At 31.3% G+C, this 17,904-nt stretch overlaps 2 protein-coding genes across 2 annotated transcripts in view; one reads left to right on the plus strand and one right to left on the minus strand.

Moving 5' to 3' along the window:
* Positions 1-17,904, minus strand: part of LOC134693198 (SUZ domain-containing protein 1-like) — a 260,322-nt gene that overhangs the window by 46,041 nt on the left and 196,377 nt on the right. The window lies entirely within an intron of this gene.
* On the plus strand, positions 1,566-17,898 carry LOC134693590 (uncharacterized). The gene is made up of 3 exons (XM_063554434.1): positions 1,566-2,343; positions 17,219-17,493; positions 17,842-17,898. The coding sequence occupies exons 1-3, from the start codon at positions 1,647-1,649 to the stop codon at positions 17,896-17,898; spliced, it is 1,029 nt and encodes a 342-aa protein (XP_063410504.1). The 5' UTR covers positions 1,566-1,646.

Raw genomic sequence — 17,904 nt, forward strand, 5'->3', positions numbered from 1 at the left:
GTTGTTAATAAACTTATCACTAGTACCAGAATTTAAATTTTATATAGTTGCGCCAGACGTGCGTTTTCTACAAAAGAGTGACGCTCGAATTAAAAAAATGTTTTTAGGCCAAATAAACGATTAATAAAATAAAAGCATTGGATATACATGTACTAATAGATGTTGTAATTTTGGAAAATAAACACCAGTCACCCACACAAGACAGATTTTATTTATAGGTCACAGCTAAGATAATTCTTAGAATGAGAGAAAACGCGTTTTATTATTATTGCCCAAATGTTCAAATTTGGAAGAAAGAAACGCTGTAATCTACATGTGTCATAATTGGAAAGATAAGGAAAATATACGACAGAAATCATATAAAATAATGCTAATAATTGACTTTCTTTTCCTAAAGTTTGATGTAAAAGATACCTATGAAATGATTAAGAAAAATCAATCTATGAATAAAGAGATAAGAACTTCTTCATTAATGAATTTATTTAGTAATATAAGTTAAACAAACTGCAATATTCACGAGACAGATAGAAACGGAACAAGGAAACAGGATGTGCAGGGAAATACCCCAAGTTTGATTAACCAATTGTTGATTGGTTACCGTCTGGACATTTTGAATGAGAACGAGTTCATAACAAACACATTATGCAGGTTATGTTATGGTGGTCATCCATCCAGAATGGAGGTCGAGATTGCAACTGATAATTAGGACATATTATGAGGACCCAGAAAGGTTGCCTTACCACAGGTTACCTTTGAAGAACCATTAAACAGTTGTTGCATACCATTAAGTTCTCCAAATAATGAGAGCATGACACGTAACCTTCAAATAAAACCAGTAAACTGTAATCTTCACATGAAAGATCAAACACATTATTCTTGAAATTAAGGAGAAGGGTATTAAAATACAACTTTTTGTTAAATTGTAGAAAAAGTACAACAATGAATCTATAATTGAAAAAAACTACCTTCCTGTACTTATAGCTATCAAAGGTACCAGAATTATAATTTAGTACGCCAGACGCGCGTTTCGTCTACATAAGACTCATAAGTCTACATCAGTGACAATCATATCAAAATATTTATAAATCCTAACAAGTACAACGTTGAAGAGCATTGATAATCGAAAATTCCAAAAAGTTGTGCCAAATACGGCTAAGGTAATCTATGCCTGGAATTAATAGTGTCAATTAAAAATATTATCTGGGTTTAATATGTAGAAGTTTGATGACTGCTGAATGTTCATTCTTAAACACGTAGAGGATTAGGAGTGACGAATTAATTAAAAACATTGTAGTTTCATATCATATTTGATTACTCTGTCTCTAAAACTAAAAACGGAAAATGTTGGATTTATGTAGTGTGTCTGTAAATGAATCCACCTGTAGGGAACACATACATATCGGAAAGATTTGAAGAAAAATCTAAGAGAATTACATAAACGTGATAGGTTTAATGTCATGGATTACTTAATGAGTATACCATGAACTTTTAATGAAACATCAATATAACGTCAACTACTCATACAATATTGGTTACTTATTGTATTTGTCGTGCAAACTCAAATCACTGTTTGATGGAGATTAGAATTAAATTTATGTTAATGATTTCTAACTACTTTGCGTTTAAGTGTTTCACAGTAACATAGAATGGAAACTGGTGCGAGTATGGAGATAAAGAATATGTATATGGACAAATCAGAAACTGACGTTTTTATACCACAAAAACAACGAATGTGTTTCTTTAACTCTAATGATCTTTCAACAGAAAGAGGGCAACATTCTCATATGTTGAAAATTATATTGTTAGCTATCATTCCAGTATTTGTTCTTTTGATTCAAAGTAGTATTTACATTTCAAATGACAGCAAAGTAGTTTCACAACAAAAATCAGTTAGAGACAATATTTCATTTAGTGTGGAAATTGGATTACTTGTGCATTACTTACAGCTAGAAAGAGGTGCAACAGCTTTATATATAAGCTCAGGAGGTAGTAATTTAGTTTTAACAAGTTTGGAATCCAATCGTTTAAAAACAGATATTGCTCTAGATTCTTTGACAAAATGGATATCAGTAACATGTCCAACTCATTTCCTTACTCGCAAAGCGTATCAAGTGCGACTTCAGGACTATAGAAAAAAGCTCGAACCTACAAATACAACAATTAAAGCGGCTGTCGAATTCTATTCTAACGATAATGATGTTATGATTGATTGGGTTGGTTTAACAGTGAAAGATTCAGAAAGTGAGACCACATGGCAAGAATTAACAGCTTATCATATGTTACTGTTAAGCAAGGAACAGGCTGGGATAGAAAGAGCAGTAGGAAGTACGTTCTTTGCTAGAGGTAGGTATACTTATATTATGTTTGCGCCACATTCCTAACGCATAAATTATCATTTTGCTGTTTAGGTATACTATCAACATATTCTTTCTATCCATAATATTCACGAAATAAACGATTAACTGAAGAAAAAAAAATATATTCAGAAAGTAAGCTTTTTGATTTATGAGTTTGACTGTCCCTCTGGTATCTTTTATTTTCGATTTATGAGTTTGACTGTCCCTCTGGTATCTTTCATTTTCGATTTACGAGTTTGACTGTTGTCCCTCTGGTATCTTTCATTTTCGATTTATGAGTTTGACTGTCCCGTGGTATCTTTCATTCCTCTTTTACAGTTAATATACTTACAAATGTAGTAAGAAAATCACTTATACTGTCATGTGTGTTTTAAAAGAAATGTAGAAGGTTTAAATTAGGCCTCAAACGTTAATCTATTGTTTTTGTTTTTATTTCAATAATATGTATCACTTCATCAGAACTTGATTGTTTTGATTTTTTAAATGTAATTATAAAAAAAAACTTCAAAGTACACATAACATTCAGAAAAGACTCATTGACAAAACATGTGTTTTCTCCTTTGTGTCAAAATCATATTCTAATATGACGTTCTTCATAAGCTTTGGGTAAAAAGCAATGTTCTAATTCAAATAGAACATGGGCTGCACGTGATTGACGTCAAAATTGAAATCGCAACGTCAAATGAATTTGAACAACGCCAGAGATCAAAATGGACATTTTTGTTGGTGTTGCTCGATAGGAGATTAAATAAAAACATTCTTAAAGTAAGTTTTAATGTTTCTGTTCTTTTTTTATTGATAAACTGCTGATTTTCTATATCCTTTTTGGTTCATGAAATCAAAATTTCGACATTCTGAGCGTCGACTATAGGTCCGCTCCGAAGTGAAAAGGTTCAAATATTCCTATTAGAATCGATATAATTCTATCCTGCCATCATCCTCTATGCTCATTTTAACATGGGTAGGCATAATATTTGTAACCATTTAAAACCTCGCTAACGCTCGGTATTAAGATATTAACAAATATAATGCCTTAATAATATAAATAGCCCTGTTATAGTAATTGACCAATTTCACTTTTTTTTCTTGAAAATAAAAAAAATCCAATTAATTTCTTTAAAAAACGATATCAAATGCCTTTAGATGGAGCATGTTTTAGAATATCAATATAGTATGCTTTTTTATAAACTTTTAGTACTCCTAGTTTGCCGCCATAATCGTGACTATCATGAAAACTGAACATACGATATATCTCTAACAAATATATATATATGCAGTAACTGTTCATTAACTTGTACAAGCATATAGAACGTATTTATCTCAGAGACAAGTGCCCGTAAAATTATGATAACATGAATCATAAAAAATGTAACACATACCATTTAGTAACATAAAGGGTAAATTGTGAATGATAACTATACACGAATTAATTCAACGATTAGAATGTTGGCTTCGACGCAAATAACGAATGGGAGCCGAAGAGAGATGATGGAGAACACATATTATATATTTTATATTATCGTTAGGTAAAGGGCGGACAAATCGATTCTTTTACCGTCGAAAAATAAAATGCACCCACATACCGGATATGATTGTTGCATTTGACGGAAATGCGATGTAAATTTCAGCAACACAAATTGCATTAAAATATCTGGAAGAAGTGTATTGATCATATTGTTTTGAAGACAACTCGCCTAACTCATTTAACTTTATAATGATATTAGACATATTTTTATCTGTATTCGTAAATTGATGAATAGCGCGTCAATGACAGTTTTCCCTCTGTTATTATCAAAATAACCACCTACGAATATGTCATTTACATTGAGTTGAACTTGAAGTACAATATTATACACCTTTTGACTGGTTATAAGGGTAATATCAAGTTTGTTGTCTATGAGATATCAACTATTACTCGAGGCGAAGCCGAGGTCAATAGTTAGTATCAAAGGAACAACAAACTTTGTTTAACTGCAGAACCAGTCAATAAGTGTTTTATTATACTGAACAACCCATCTTTTAAAAGAGTCTATAAACATCATCTGAAAGAAAATAAAAATGACACATTAACATGCGCATCATGAACCATAATATTTTTGTTAAGTCCATATTGTATTTGTTAATATACTATTAACTGTAATCAAGACAAGGCTTGTGTAAAAAATGGCCGTTCATATAATAAATTCTTCTAGACTAGCTAAAGTATTGTGCACCAAAGCAATCCCAGTTTCTGAAGAAGACCACAGACCCATATCTTATCTCTTAGAAATGTTTCACAACGATTTCTTTTCTTTTTCAATTGCTTTTGGTAAGTAGTATAGCCCATTCGAAATTATGATATACAGATTATATCATTTGCGATATTAGAGTTTGACGTTGCTAAGCGCACAAATCAAAGCAGAATAGTGAATGACGTCATAATTGTCCAATAAAATATAAGTATGAAGAAGTACATGAAACTATTGACAGGCAAATGCCTGTGGAATGAAATGGCACAACTATTTCACTATGTTATTTAGAGATATCAAATAAGGTATAATAATGAATTTTATCAACAAAACATAAAAAACTAAGTCATTCATTATACTTTATTGCTGAAACATCAATAAAAAATATTTTTATCTGATGGATACAATGACTTATCAGTTGCTGCACTCATACATGTACCTGGATATTAATAAATTTGAAAAATCCAATGTCAATTATTAGATTTTCCTAACAACGTGCATCAAAGTTAAAATGACATTTGAAAAGTGTTATGCATGTGACGTTCCAAATGATATATAATTTCCTTAATAAACCAATAAACATTACGATTTGTCGTCACTGGTGTTCTTTTATTTTTATATTGGGATTTGTTTTAAAATTAACAGCACAGTAGGATTGGTTTTCGTTTGATAGTGTATTAAGTCAATATATATTCTTTGCTATTTAATCTTTTTATTAAGTTTAATTTCCTAGAGATCAGTTTATTTCAAGGAAGTTTTTTTTTCAAAATCCATAAAACAACTATGTTGCTTCGTTTATAGATATAGGAAGATGTGGTGTGAGTGCCAATGAGACAACTCTCCATCCAAATAACAATTTAAAAATTAAACCATTATAGGTTAAAGTACGGCCTTCAACACGGAGCCTTGGCTCACATCGAACAACAAGCTATAAAGGGCCCCAAAATTACTAGTGTAAAACCATTCAAACGGGAAAACCAACGGTCTAATCTATATAAACAAAACGAGAAACGAGAAACACGTATATATTACATAAACAAACGACAACTACTGTACATCAGATTCCTGACTTAGGACAGGTGCAAACATTTGCAGCGGGATTAAACGTTTTAATGGGCCCAAACCTTCTCCCTTTTTCTGAAACAATAGCATAACATCACAACATGAAAAAACATACGATAAAATATCAATTGGCAGACTTAACTCAATCAAAAAACGTATGATTACACAATGAACGAATAAATTTGATCTGCGATATCTGAATACAAATGCACAGTTAATTAAATATAAGGGACAAACATTCATGACCAAAAGGCTAACAAACAAATTCAAACACACTGATATGCACACATTTTACATAATTGTATTTACTAGATCCAGTATGCGGGAGAGGTGAAACTAAAATGATCACTCTAATGTGGAATATGAATCAATGCAAAGGGCAGTCCAATATCAGGACGGAAAAAAAACCAAAACAACATTGAAACATTATAAAAGAAACTCTAGTTTAATTTCAGAAAATCAAAAACAAAGTATGTTTTTTTCTATAAATAGAACGAGAACAAAGTCTTCTGAATTCACCGTAAATCTGTCATTCCGAAAAGATGCAATTCCTTCTTTAAGTTCAGAATTGGTCGTGACCAATAAACACAGACAGCTGAGTTGCACTCGAGTAATGTTCTAAACATGGTGATGTTTTGGTCATGGTTGCGACAAATGAAATTGATTTGCGACATATATTGTACAAAGGACATCCGAAATCACCAGAACATTCTTCGTCCGTTCAACAATATATTAGTTGATGACTATAATTGTACCATACATGTATAATGCTTTTTTTTAATAGTGGTCTTGTTAGATGCAGTCCTCTATGAAATATAAAGTAAAAAAATATCGTATCATACTAAATGGAATATATATGATCTATATTCAGGTGAAGCTTGAATGTTACTTCATTCATATAGTTTGCAATTGTGGAAATTAAGGCCATCATTTGTCAAACAATATGTAGCTCTCAAACGCCCTCACTGGCAATATCCATATGCTGGTGATGGATTTTAAGTACGATAATATAATAAATCATGTCACCAGAAAGAAAATTAAATGTGGCAGATAGCAATTTTCTGTCGCAAATTTTAAATGGCAGAACAGATTCTCAAAATTTCAAAAAAATATTACTAAGAACTATATGCTTATATGTGAAAGTAGTTAATGATAATAACTATCAAATTTATGGAAATCAGATCTTGAGATATCCCCCTTGTGTTCCATTTATATTTTATGCCCATAATAAATATTTTAGGAATTGCCCAGATGAACAAAGATGTTATATGAAATAATTTAAACAGTTTTCTGTCCAATTATAACTTGACTATGTAAGGTGATACGAGAAACGACATACAACAAGAAACCTTATATTCATCAAAATACGTTATTTTGCAATAAAAGCATGAGACGATTCATTGATTGAAAAAATAAAATGAAAATAAAACCAGACATAATACCCTCGAGCTACAGTTCGGATTTGTCGCTGGACGTTCGTATAAGAAACTATTCTTTTACAATTTCACGCAAAACCAACGCCTGCTAAATTTGTAGTGTGGTAGAGTCCCTATAATGTTCTACTGCAGTGCCTAAAATGTGCCTGGTTGTCTGCAAGACTTGTTACATTTTATATACTTTTAACACAATACGACACTCACATTCTCCAAATGTCTTCATTTTTCATTTAATCAGTCTTATGATATACAAAATGTAGTAAACCTTTTGTTATCAGCTTATTGTTGATACTAATAAGCCTTGTGGGTGTTATTTCATCTATACCCAGGTGTTCGTTCCTTAACTTAACTGTTTTGATCACTCTGATTTACCATTGTTACAACAGTAACATAATCTAAAATATCCAATTTTATTATTTTCTTAATATAAAAGGAGGTCTGGAGCTGGCATGTCAGTTAACTGCTAGTAGTCTGTTGTTATTTATGTATTATTGTCATTTTATTTATTTTCTTTTGTTACATCTTTTGACATCGGACTCGGACTTCTCTTGAACTGAATTTTAATGTGCGTATTGTTATTCTTTTACTTTTCTACATTGGCTAGAAGTATAGGGGGAGGGTTGAGATATCATAAACATGTGTAACCCCGCCGCAATTTTGCGCCTGTCCCAAGTCAGGAGCCTCTGGCCTTTATTAGTCTTGTATGATTTTAATTTTAGTTTCTTGTGTATAATTCGGAGTTTAGTATGACGTTTATTATCACTGTACATTTATGTACTTTTATGCATATTTTTAGGGGCCAGCTGAAGGACACCTACGGGTGCGGGAATTCTCGCTACATTGAAGACCCATTGGTTGCCTTCGGCTGTTGTCTGCTCTATGGTCGGGTGGTTGTCGCTTTGACATATTCACCATTTCCTTTCTCAATTTTATGTTTAAGTTTCAAATATATTGCATATTTTATAGTCAGTTAAATATATCACAAAATTTTAAATTGTTTGTGAAAGTGTATGTGCAATAAAATCAATGGTACCAAATAATCAATTTCAAATACTGTCTGGTGTTTGTTTTCAGACATATCATTGTTTTATTTTGTTAAATTTATAAGAATTTCACTCATACAGATTTAAAAAAAATAACTATTAATAAATAAATGGCTGTACTTGTTTTGCATATGAAATTATACTGCTTTATCCTGTTTATTTTTAGTATTTTCACATGTATATAACATTAGTGTTCTTCTATGAAGATTTTTACTCGTCATTCTTTATAATAATCAAAAGCGTATCTTAATAAACATATCGTCCCAGGCTTGTGAAACAAATAAAAAACTGAATTTAAAAAATCTTGCATGTACAAAGTATAATAAACTCATCAAAGCCATCAAAGATACCAGGACTAAATTTTGTGCATAGGCCGGACGCACGTTTCGTCTACAAAAGACTCATCAGTGACACTCGAATCCAAAATAAGTTAAAAAGGTATACCAACCAAACCAACTACAGAAAGGTCTTGTTTTTCAAGTCTATTTGATCTAATAATTCCCGTATGAATCATCGTACAGTGTTAAATATGCCGTCCTGAGAAGTTCAGGTACGATAATTTACTACTATCAGGAGTATGAATTAAATTATCAGACTTCTAAAAATTTTAACCTGTTCAATTTTCTTGTCTCATTTAAACACGTCTTTTTATTATTATCAATCTTTTTTTTGAACACATTTGTTTTTTGCAGTTTCTTTGTTTAATATTAAATAAGTTGTCAGTTTAGAATATGTCATTGAATTGCCATTTTACAAATATTTTTGATTAATGTTAAAGTACTGTATTTTATATTAATCTACACAAGTAAGAATAGGACTACACACATAATAAAATGAAAGATGTTTTTAAATAATATATGTAGAAACATAAAATACAACCTATCACCATGAAATGGTTAAGACTTAATAAATGTATCTGCCTTATACCTTTTGTCTACTTGACTTAGATAATTGGCATATCAGATATTGGCAAATCAGGGGAAAAAACTCAAAAACATGTACCATCGGGAATAAAGATATTCAAATCATATCTTACCACTGAAACCTTTGCATTTATTTACAATGATAAGGTAAGACACGAACCGAATAATTATAAAGGAAATGAAAGAAAGAATTATACAGGACATGATATAATTATATATATAAAAGAGGGACGAAAGATACCAAAGGGACAGTCAAACTCATAAATCTAAAACAAACTGACAACGCCATGGCTAAAAATGAAAAAGACAAACAGAAAAACAATAGTACACATGACACAACATAGAAAACTAAAGAATAAACAACACGAACCCAACCAAAAACTAGGGGTAATCTCAGGTGCCCCAGAAGGGTAAGCAGATCCTGCTCCACATGCGGCACCTGTCGTGTTGCTTATGTGATTACAAATCCGGTAAATAGTGTAATTCGGTAGGTCAAATTCATGAAAGGGAAGGGGGTTGTAGTTACGACGTAAGGAACATATCCGATATCATTTGTGAAATGGTTATTCCATAACGGTCAACCAACTCGTGATGGCGTCCGTAAAATTTACGAAGGGATGATTTCAACTTCACCATTTGAAACTCTTGATTTAATAGCTTCCTTGTGAGCAGTAACCCTTTATCAAGAAAATCATGATAGGAAATGCAAGCACGGGAATATCGTATCAATTGAGAGATATATACCCCGTATGCAGGTGCTGCTGGAATGTTGCTACTTAGAAATGGAAAGTTCACAATTGGAAAGCTGAAATCATCTCTTTTGTCGTAAAGTTTTGTCTTCAACTGACCCTCATTGTCAATTTCTAGATGTAAGTCAAGATATGAAGCTGACTTAACTGTATCTGTAGTATCCTTTAGAACATGGACAAAATTACAAATATTTCGTTATGTTTAGAGCACTCGTCGTATTTAAGCAGAGCATCGGTTTGCGGAGTGCTTTGTGATAAATACTTAAAAGATAATAAAGATAATAAGAATAAGAACATGAAAATAATTATATAGAAAAATAGTTGATTACATAGAACATGAACAAAATTGCAAATATTTCGTTATGTTTGCCTCTAGAGTACTTGTCGCACTTTAGGAGACCACCAATTCGCCTGAGGTTCACCGATTGCGTTGTGATTCATATTTAAAAGACATGAAAAAAAAAACCATGTAATGACATGATGGGATTATCGACAGCGGCCATTTTTTCTTTTATTAGTCCCTGTAAATTATTACTTTTACTGTTTAAGCTATTTTTCGTTATGCCCATTTGACATGGGTCATCCTTTGTACATCCCGTCATTATGATGTTGTACTGTTGTACTGTTGTAAAGTTGTGTGTTCGTGTCTTTCGTTTCTGCTGATTTGCTTTGCCCACATGTTAACGTTTTTTAGTGCTTTTTTTTATTGTCATATTTGATTGGTTTTTTAGTGATTAAGATTATAATACAAAGTTGACTGCTGTTTTTGTTATTTTTACCTATTATGTCGGTTTACATCGGTGTCGTTATAATGGAATTCCCTGCGACTGTCATACATGTAAAAGTGCGAGGTTAGGCTAGTTTTTACAGAGGAAAATGCCTGTACCAAGTCAGGAATACTGCAGTTGGTATCGATTCGTTTGATGTTTTTGAGCATCTGAGTTTGCCTTTGCTAAGGGAAAAAGTAAAAAAATATCGAACTCAAAGGAAAATTCAAAACGGAAAGTCCATAATCAAAGATGGACGAAAGATGCCAAAGGGACAGTCAAATTCATAAATCTAAAATAAACTGAAAACGCCATGGCTTAAAATGAAAAAGACAAAAAGACAGACAATAATACACATGCCACAACATAGAACTTTTATTATCAGAATATTGCTTCCTCGCCATGGTTATGAAGATCATTTCTAGATCCAGTTTCCAGTTCAAACACTTTAGCTGTTTTTTTTGTCATAGTACCTGTATATACCAGACCCATACAACACACATCGGAATTTGCCTCATTTATATATTTTACCATCATTTCTTGTCTCTTGTATATCTAACTTGATCACATAAAAAGAATAATGACTCACATATTGAATGACAAGATTACATGTACTCTTCAAACATTAATTAAGGATTCTGCGGATGCATGCATTGTGGCTCATACAATGATTATCAGATAGTTTGTGTCGAGACGGATCTATTTGTGTATGGATAATCAGTGTTTTCATTATATAACATGTAAAAATAAACAGGAAAGACTGAGGCAACGTGTACTCTTTTTTTTATCGATTATACAATTTGAAATTTAATGAATCCCTGCTATGGATAAAGTATATATTTTAAAATGTCTACCAACAATAATCGCATCACATGATATTATAATGATTAACAATAACAATGAGCAATTATCGCGGTTGAACAGATGATCTGTAGATGAGACGAGTGCTCTTAAAATGACAATGTATTTTCTATGATAAGAACTGCTTTAACTGATTATGTAGTCTAGAGTATTGCAACAAACTTTGACCGTGGCGGGTCCAGAACTTTTTGTAAGTGGGGCCAACTGACTGACGCTTGAAGGACCCGCTCAGTCATTCTGTCAGGCGTCTTAAGTGATTCCCTATATAATCTAACATACTTTTCCACAAAGAGGGGAGTGGACCCATTTGCGCCGTTAGATCCGCCTTTTTATGATAATAATTTGATTAAATGGTTAATATTTGCATGTGTAATAATACATTGAAAGCTATCTTTTTAACAATTTTCTAAAAAGGTGGGGAATAATATCAGTACAAAGGTAATTAAAATGTATTCAGAAATTCGCATCTTATATACTGTTTATCGAGTGAAAAAGTAGTAAATGCGATTGTAACACTACCTTTACCCAGTACTAGCTAGCATCGAAAACAAGGGGAAAAGGTTTATCAAAGGTAAAACAAAACCTGTTTACATTTTAAAAAGTTAAAGAATAACACGTATTACCAAACGTATTTCATGTTTATAGTGCAAACGACCACGCCTACTAATTCTCCAACACACATGTACTTGAACAAATAAAAAGCAAACAACAACAATTAAGATTTATTTGTTACAGGCTAAGTGTGCCTTGCTCTTATCTAGTCAATAACTACAAATGTGGTATCACATGCAATATGACAGTTAAACTAGTATTTTGAAAAAAACATGTCTGTAAATTGAAAGGAAAACTAAGGAACTAGTAAGCAATCGCTATAGTTGTATCATTAATCTATAGAACTGTTGCTATTCGAGTATCAATAAAAGATGAATCAAATCAGTAATAACATAAAATATAGGTAGAAGACGACCCTGTTGTAGTATTTAACAAAAACGAGTGATCAGCCCGTCATCTGTTAATTTTGTTTTCGTGTATCATTAACTATCAATTATTTACTTTGACGATGTCAATACGTTATATTACTTAAGACTTTTGAGGATATAACGCTCAGTGTAAAATATCGACAAATATAATGCCTACCCATGTTAAAATGAGCATAGAGCATGACATGAAGGAATTATTTCTTAAATCAACAATCAACAACGACATAAACATAATAAAAAAAGAAAAAAGTGTCAATACAAAACGTCAAACTCTTATTTACATTGTATATTTTCTGTATTTAATCAAACTGTATCTTTTAAATGTATCAGGTAAAAATAAGATGTTCATAAAAGAATAAAACGGAAAGTAAATGTAACAATCAATATGTGAAAGACGTTATATAATTTCAGACAAAAACATTTATTCTTACATTTTGTTGTTGCATTTATTCTATTCATTATTATAACTCTTTTCAATTAAAGGTCATATAAAGCTTCTGCACACAATTTATGACCTGATAATTGGAAATTAAAATTAATGAACGATGTATATAATCGTGTTTTTCTTTTTAATCGAATGCAAAGTGAGACTTATAACAATTCGTGTTCCATTTGACTATCCTAAACAAAGGATATTTCCGTCCTTTATACTATCTGTTGAATAAGGAAGGTTTATTTGTCATTGTCAAGGTCAAAATGTAGCCCCATATGCATGCATAACACACGACTAGAACGGCAAGTGAATATGATAGATGTAGTTATCAATCGATGCTTCAATTTCTCAAAGTCAGTCATTAACAAATTTCAAAATTATTCATGATATTGTATCGCGTCAATAATGAGAAAAAGATTAAGTTATACATTAGTCTTTTTAGTATCAGTAGTATCCTTAATTTCCAGTTCATTGGAATATACGAGTTGTAAGTATTGGCTAAAATATACCGTAAAACAAAGAAAATAATTAAATAAATGCAATTTCACATAAACAAAACAATATTTACATGATAACATCCTTCATAGTCACATTCTTGAATCCGTTACATCTGTTTAATATCTGGGCGTTACTCTACAATCAAATCTGAAATGGAACCTACATTATGACAAATTATCGCAAATGGCAATAAATCTTTTGGATTCCTTCACAGAAATTTGAAAATATCAAATTAAAACAGACATTTAATCAAGAGCATATCAATCAATAGTCATACCTAAAGAGGAATACAGGTGCAGTTAATGGGACCCTCACACCAAAGATGCCACTCGAAAAATAGAAATGGTTCACAGAAGAGCAACTAGGTACATTTGTAACAACTACCATAATATCAGAAGAGTTACAAAAATGACGAATTATTTAAAACTGCCGACATTAGCTGAACACCGACTTAAATAAAGGCAACAGTAGTATACCGCTGTTCAAAACTCATAAATCCATGGACAAAAAACAAAATCGGGGTAACAAAACAAAACCGAGGGAAACGCATTAAATATAAGAAGAGAACAACGACACAACACCGAAACGCAACACACACAGAAACGGACCAAGCATCAGACAAAACACCACGAGAATAACAAATATAACATGAAAACCAAAACACGTCTTATTATATTTTACAAAGTAATTCACGGTCTCAATGCCATACCATCTGAAATACGTACCAACAGACCGTAGAACAAGACAAAACCATCCAAATACCTAAAGACATCTACGAACCACAAAGAAAACATATACTGTAAGTGGTCATTTTCCCCACACACCATACTACAACGGAACATGCTACATATAGCCACAGAACCGTCAACCACAGATGACAGTTTCGGAGCACACCTTACACAAGGTGTTTTCTGCCAACTGATTCAAATCGAGACAATATGCATGGTGTATATAATTTTTATTGTAATCATTAGTTTAATGTTATATACATGCAACAATTGTCAAATTTGTATTTATGTTTTCTTTAACATTTTTAAGAAAATTTATTTTAACACGCATGCGCAACAACAAGTAATCTTCAGTATCTTGAAGTTTTATTGTATAACTGCAGAGGAAGAAGAAGAGAAAAAATAAGCACGAAGCAATGTATTTAACATACATTATTAAGCCATGCCAGCGCTTTTAAATACATTGTATTTTATTTTCTGTAATTATTTAAATTTTAACTTTTATTCTTATTTAAAAAGTAAGAATACCATTTTAAAAGTGTCACTTGATGTACATTAAAAAATTAAAATGAAATTTGATGTATTAGCTCATTGAGTAAAAGACGTTGCATAATTTCAGACAATAACATTTATTCATACATTTAGGTTTTGCATGTATTTAACATTTTTGCATTTATCATATCCATCTGTACACATCTTTCCAATATAAGGCTATACATTTCTTGCAGTTGTTGAATCAACACAGTTTATGACCTGTTAATTGGTAATTCAAATCAATGCATGGTGTATATATAATCTTGATTTTCTATTGAAATAGAATAGAATTGAGACTTGTTACAAATAGTGGTCTATTCGTCTATCATAAACAATGAAGATTTCCGTCCATTATTTTATGTGTGCAATGGGAAGGTTTTGTCTGCTAATGTCAATATTAAAAAGGAGTCACATGCAAATATATACCGCACGATAAGAACGACAATTGCACTATGATTGTTCTTGTTCTCGGATCGACGATAAAATGTCTCATAGTCAATCAATAACAAAGGTCAAAATTAAGCACGTTATTGTACTGATTGACATATATTAAGCATTATCCAGTATACAAGATTATCTCAAATTAAGTATAAATTGAAACTATATATGTCATTTGCATTCCAACCAGAAAAGGGTTCCTCAGTAGCATGTAGTCTTAGGGTTTCATCTCCAGTTATCACTACTTTTTCAACTCAGATACTATTAGATAATGCAAGCCCCACTTGTTGAACGATACGTTTGACTCTGATATAAATTGACCAGAATTTCCAGATTATTTTACCAACAAACCATATATACCAGATCGATCATAAAATTTATAACTTTTACCATAGAATAAACAAAGAAATAAAGAAATCTTTTATTTTAAATACAAATGTTAAATTAAAACATCATTTAAAAGTGTCACAAAATGTTCATTAAAGCACGAAAAACAAAATTAGATTTTCTTATTAAATAATATGTATTTAATACTAGTAAGTAATTATAAATAAAATTAGGAGTTGTCTCATAGGCACTCGTACCACATCTTCTTATAACTATTGGATATTTTCAGAAACTGACAATCACTCCTACATTTTTTTGCATTTGTTCTGTTTGACTTCATGCTACCCAATAGTACAACTGTTTTAAATTAAAGGCTATAACATAAAAGTTACCGCAGTTTTGAATCAACACAATTTATGACCTTTAAGTGGAAATTCAATGTACGGTATATATATATTATCTAGATATTCTATGGAAACTAAATGCAAATTGAGACTTATTACAAATCGCGTTCCGTTCGATTATCATAAACAATGAAAATTTCCGTCCATTATATTATGAGGAATTTTAGTTTATCTGTTGATATAAAATAGGAGTAACATTCGGATACATAGCCTACGATCAGAACGGCTAGTGCGATATGATTGTTATTGATCATTGCTACAATTTCTCATAGTCAATCAATAACAAATATATTGACTGACAAATTTTAACCTTTTTTATTTCTAAATATAACTATATAAAACACCGAAATCAAAGAAATAAATAAAACTCCTTACCAAGCATTGTTTTGAAAACAAATACTTAGGCCAGCACGTGTATTTACAATACGTCAAATTTTTATTTGCATTGTATATTTTCTGTAATTAATTAAAACTAAACTTACTGTAATGTTTAACTGAAATGTAATAATCAGCTTTTTAAACGCTTCACTTAATGTACATAAAAGCATAAAAAGGAAATTATATTTATCTAACCAACAGATGAGGTACATTCTTTTTGCATTAAATTAGTTTTTGCATCCATCTTCTCCGTAAATACAACTCTTTCTAATTAAAGGATAAAAAGCTCCTGTAGTTTTTATTCAACACAATTTATGACCTGTTAATTGGAATTTAAAATCGATGCACGGTGCATATAATCTTGATATTCTATTACATTTGAGTGCAAATTGAGACTGTCATCAAACAATGAAGATTTCCGTCCATTATACTATCTGCAGAAAGAAGAATTAGATTGTCAATGTCTATGTCATTAAGGAAAATACATTTGAGTACATAGCGTACAAGCAGAAAGGCTAATGCACCACGATTGTTATCAACCGTTGCTAAAATTTTCATAATATAAAAACAACTTTCTGTTTATTTATGGTTTTAGAAAAAAAAACATTTATTATTGATAATAATAGAAAACACGTATGACATTCAACATATATTATTTAATGTTTTGCCCAAAATGTTTCAAGAAGTTGATTTGTAAATGCCTACATCATCATCTTTGTCATTAATTAATTGAGATGTGTTTTATGTAGTAGTTGCTTTAAGCCACTCACCCTAAAGCGCCTCTATCGCGGGTGGTGAACTAGGACGGATATACTTTACATTAAATTGTACATCAATTAGTTTTTGTATGCATTACGGAGGCTTTTGTATATCAGGAATAGATAACTTAGCTGTACGTGGCAAAAAATGTATGAATTGTTGGTCCTCAATGCTCTTTAACCTCGTACTTTAAGGTTTTGTTTTAATTATTTGAGAATCATTGTTTTATTTTTTAGAACAAAACGGTCGCCTAGCGCAAATACAAAATTTAAATAAAAGTATCTTTGATGAGTTTATTTATGTTTTCTTACAGGAAGTTTTTCGGTCGAAGAATTACTATGGTATACAGAAAAGAAAATACTCGGAGCGACTTATTTAGAAAGGAGCATGCAGTATTCAACATTCGTGAGAACCATTATAGACGATGAATATACCAATACACATCTTTCGACTGAATTAGTTATAATGCGTGAGAAAATAATAGCCAACAATTCCTCATTAGCATCTGTAGCTGCTGGTATCTTGTGGTTTGACAATATGACACAATATATAAATATATTAAAAGATATTCAGGACGGACTTGCACAGGTACGATAGCTTAAATTTCAGGTACGATAGCTTAAATTTCAGGTACGATAGCTTAAATTTCAGGTACAATAGCTTAAATTTTAGGAACGATAGCTTAAATTTCAGGTACGATAGCTCAAATTTTAGGTATGATAGCTTAAATTGCAGGTACGATAGCTTAAATTTTATGCTTTCATATTTAAATTCCTATAGTCAGTCCTTCACCATGCATTGGTATAGTGAACTTATATGATTTTAGACATTTAGGTTATATTTCTTCTGAAGAAGGCTTTGGAGCGATTCTGTTGTAGTCAAATATAGAAAAGCGATCAGTTGCAATAAATTTATTAAGTATCATTTTGATTTTAGAACTGGATGGGTTACGTAATTACAATTGTACTTGCCATTAGAATAGCATATGCATAGATGTAA

This window comes from Mytilus trossulus, chromosome 12 (genome assembly GCF_036588685.1).
Source record: "Mytilus trossulus isolate FHL-02 chromosome 12, PNRI_Mtr1.1.1.hap1, whole genome shotgun sequence".
In the NCBI taxonomy this organism is placed as follows: domain Eukaryota; kingdom Metazoa; phylum Mollusca; class Bivalvia; order Mytilida; family Mytilidae; genus Mytilus; species Mytilus trossulus.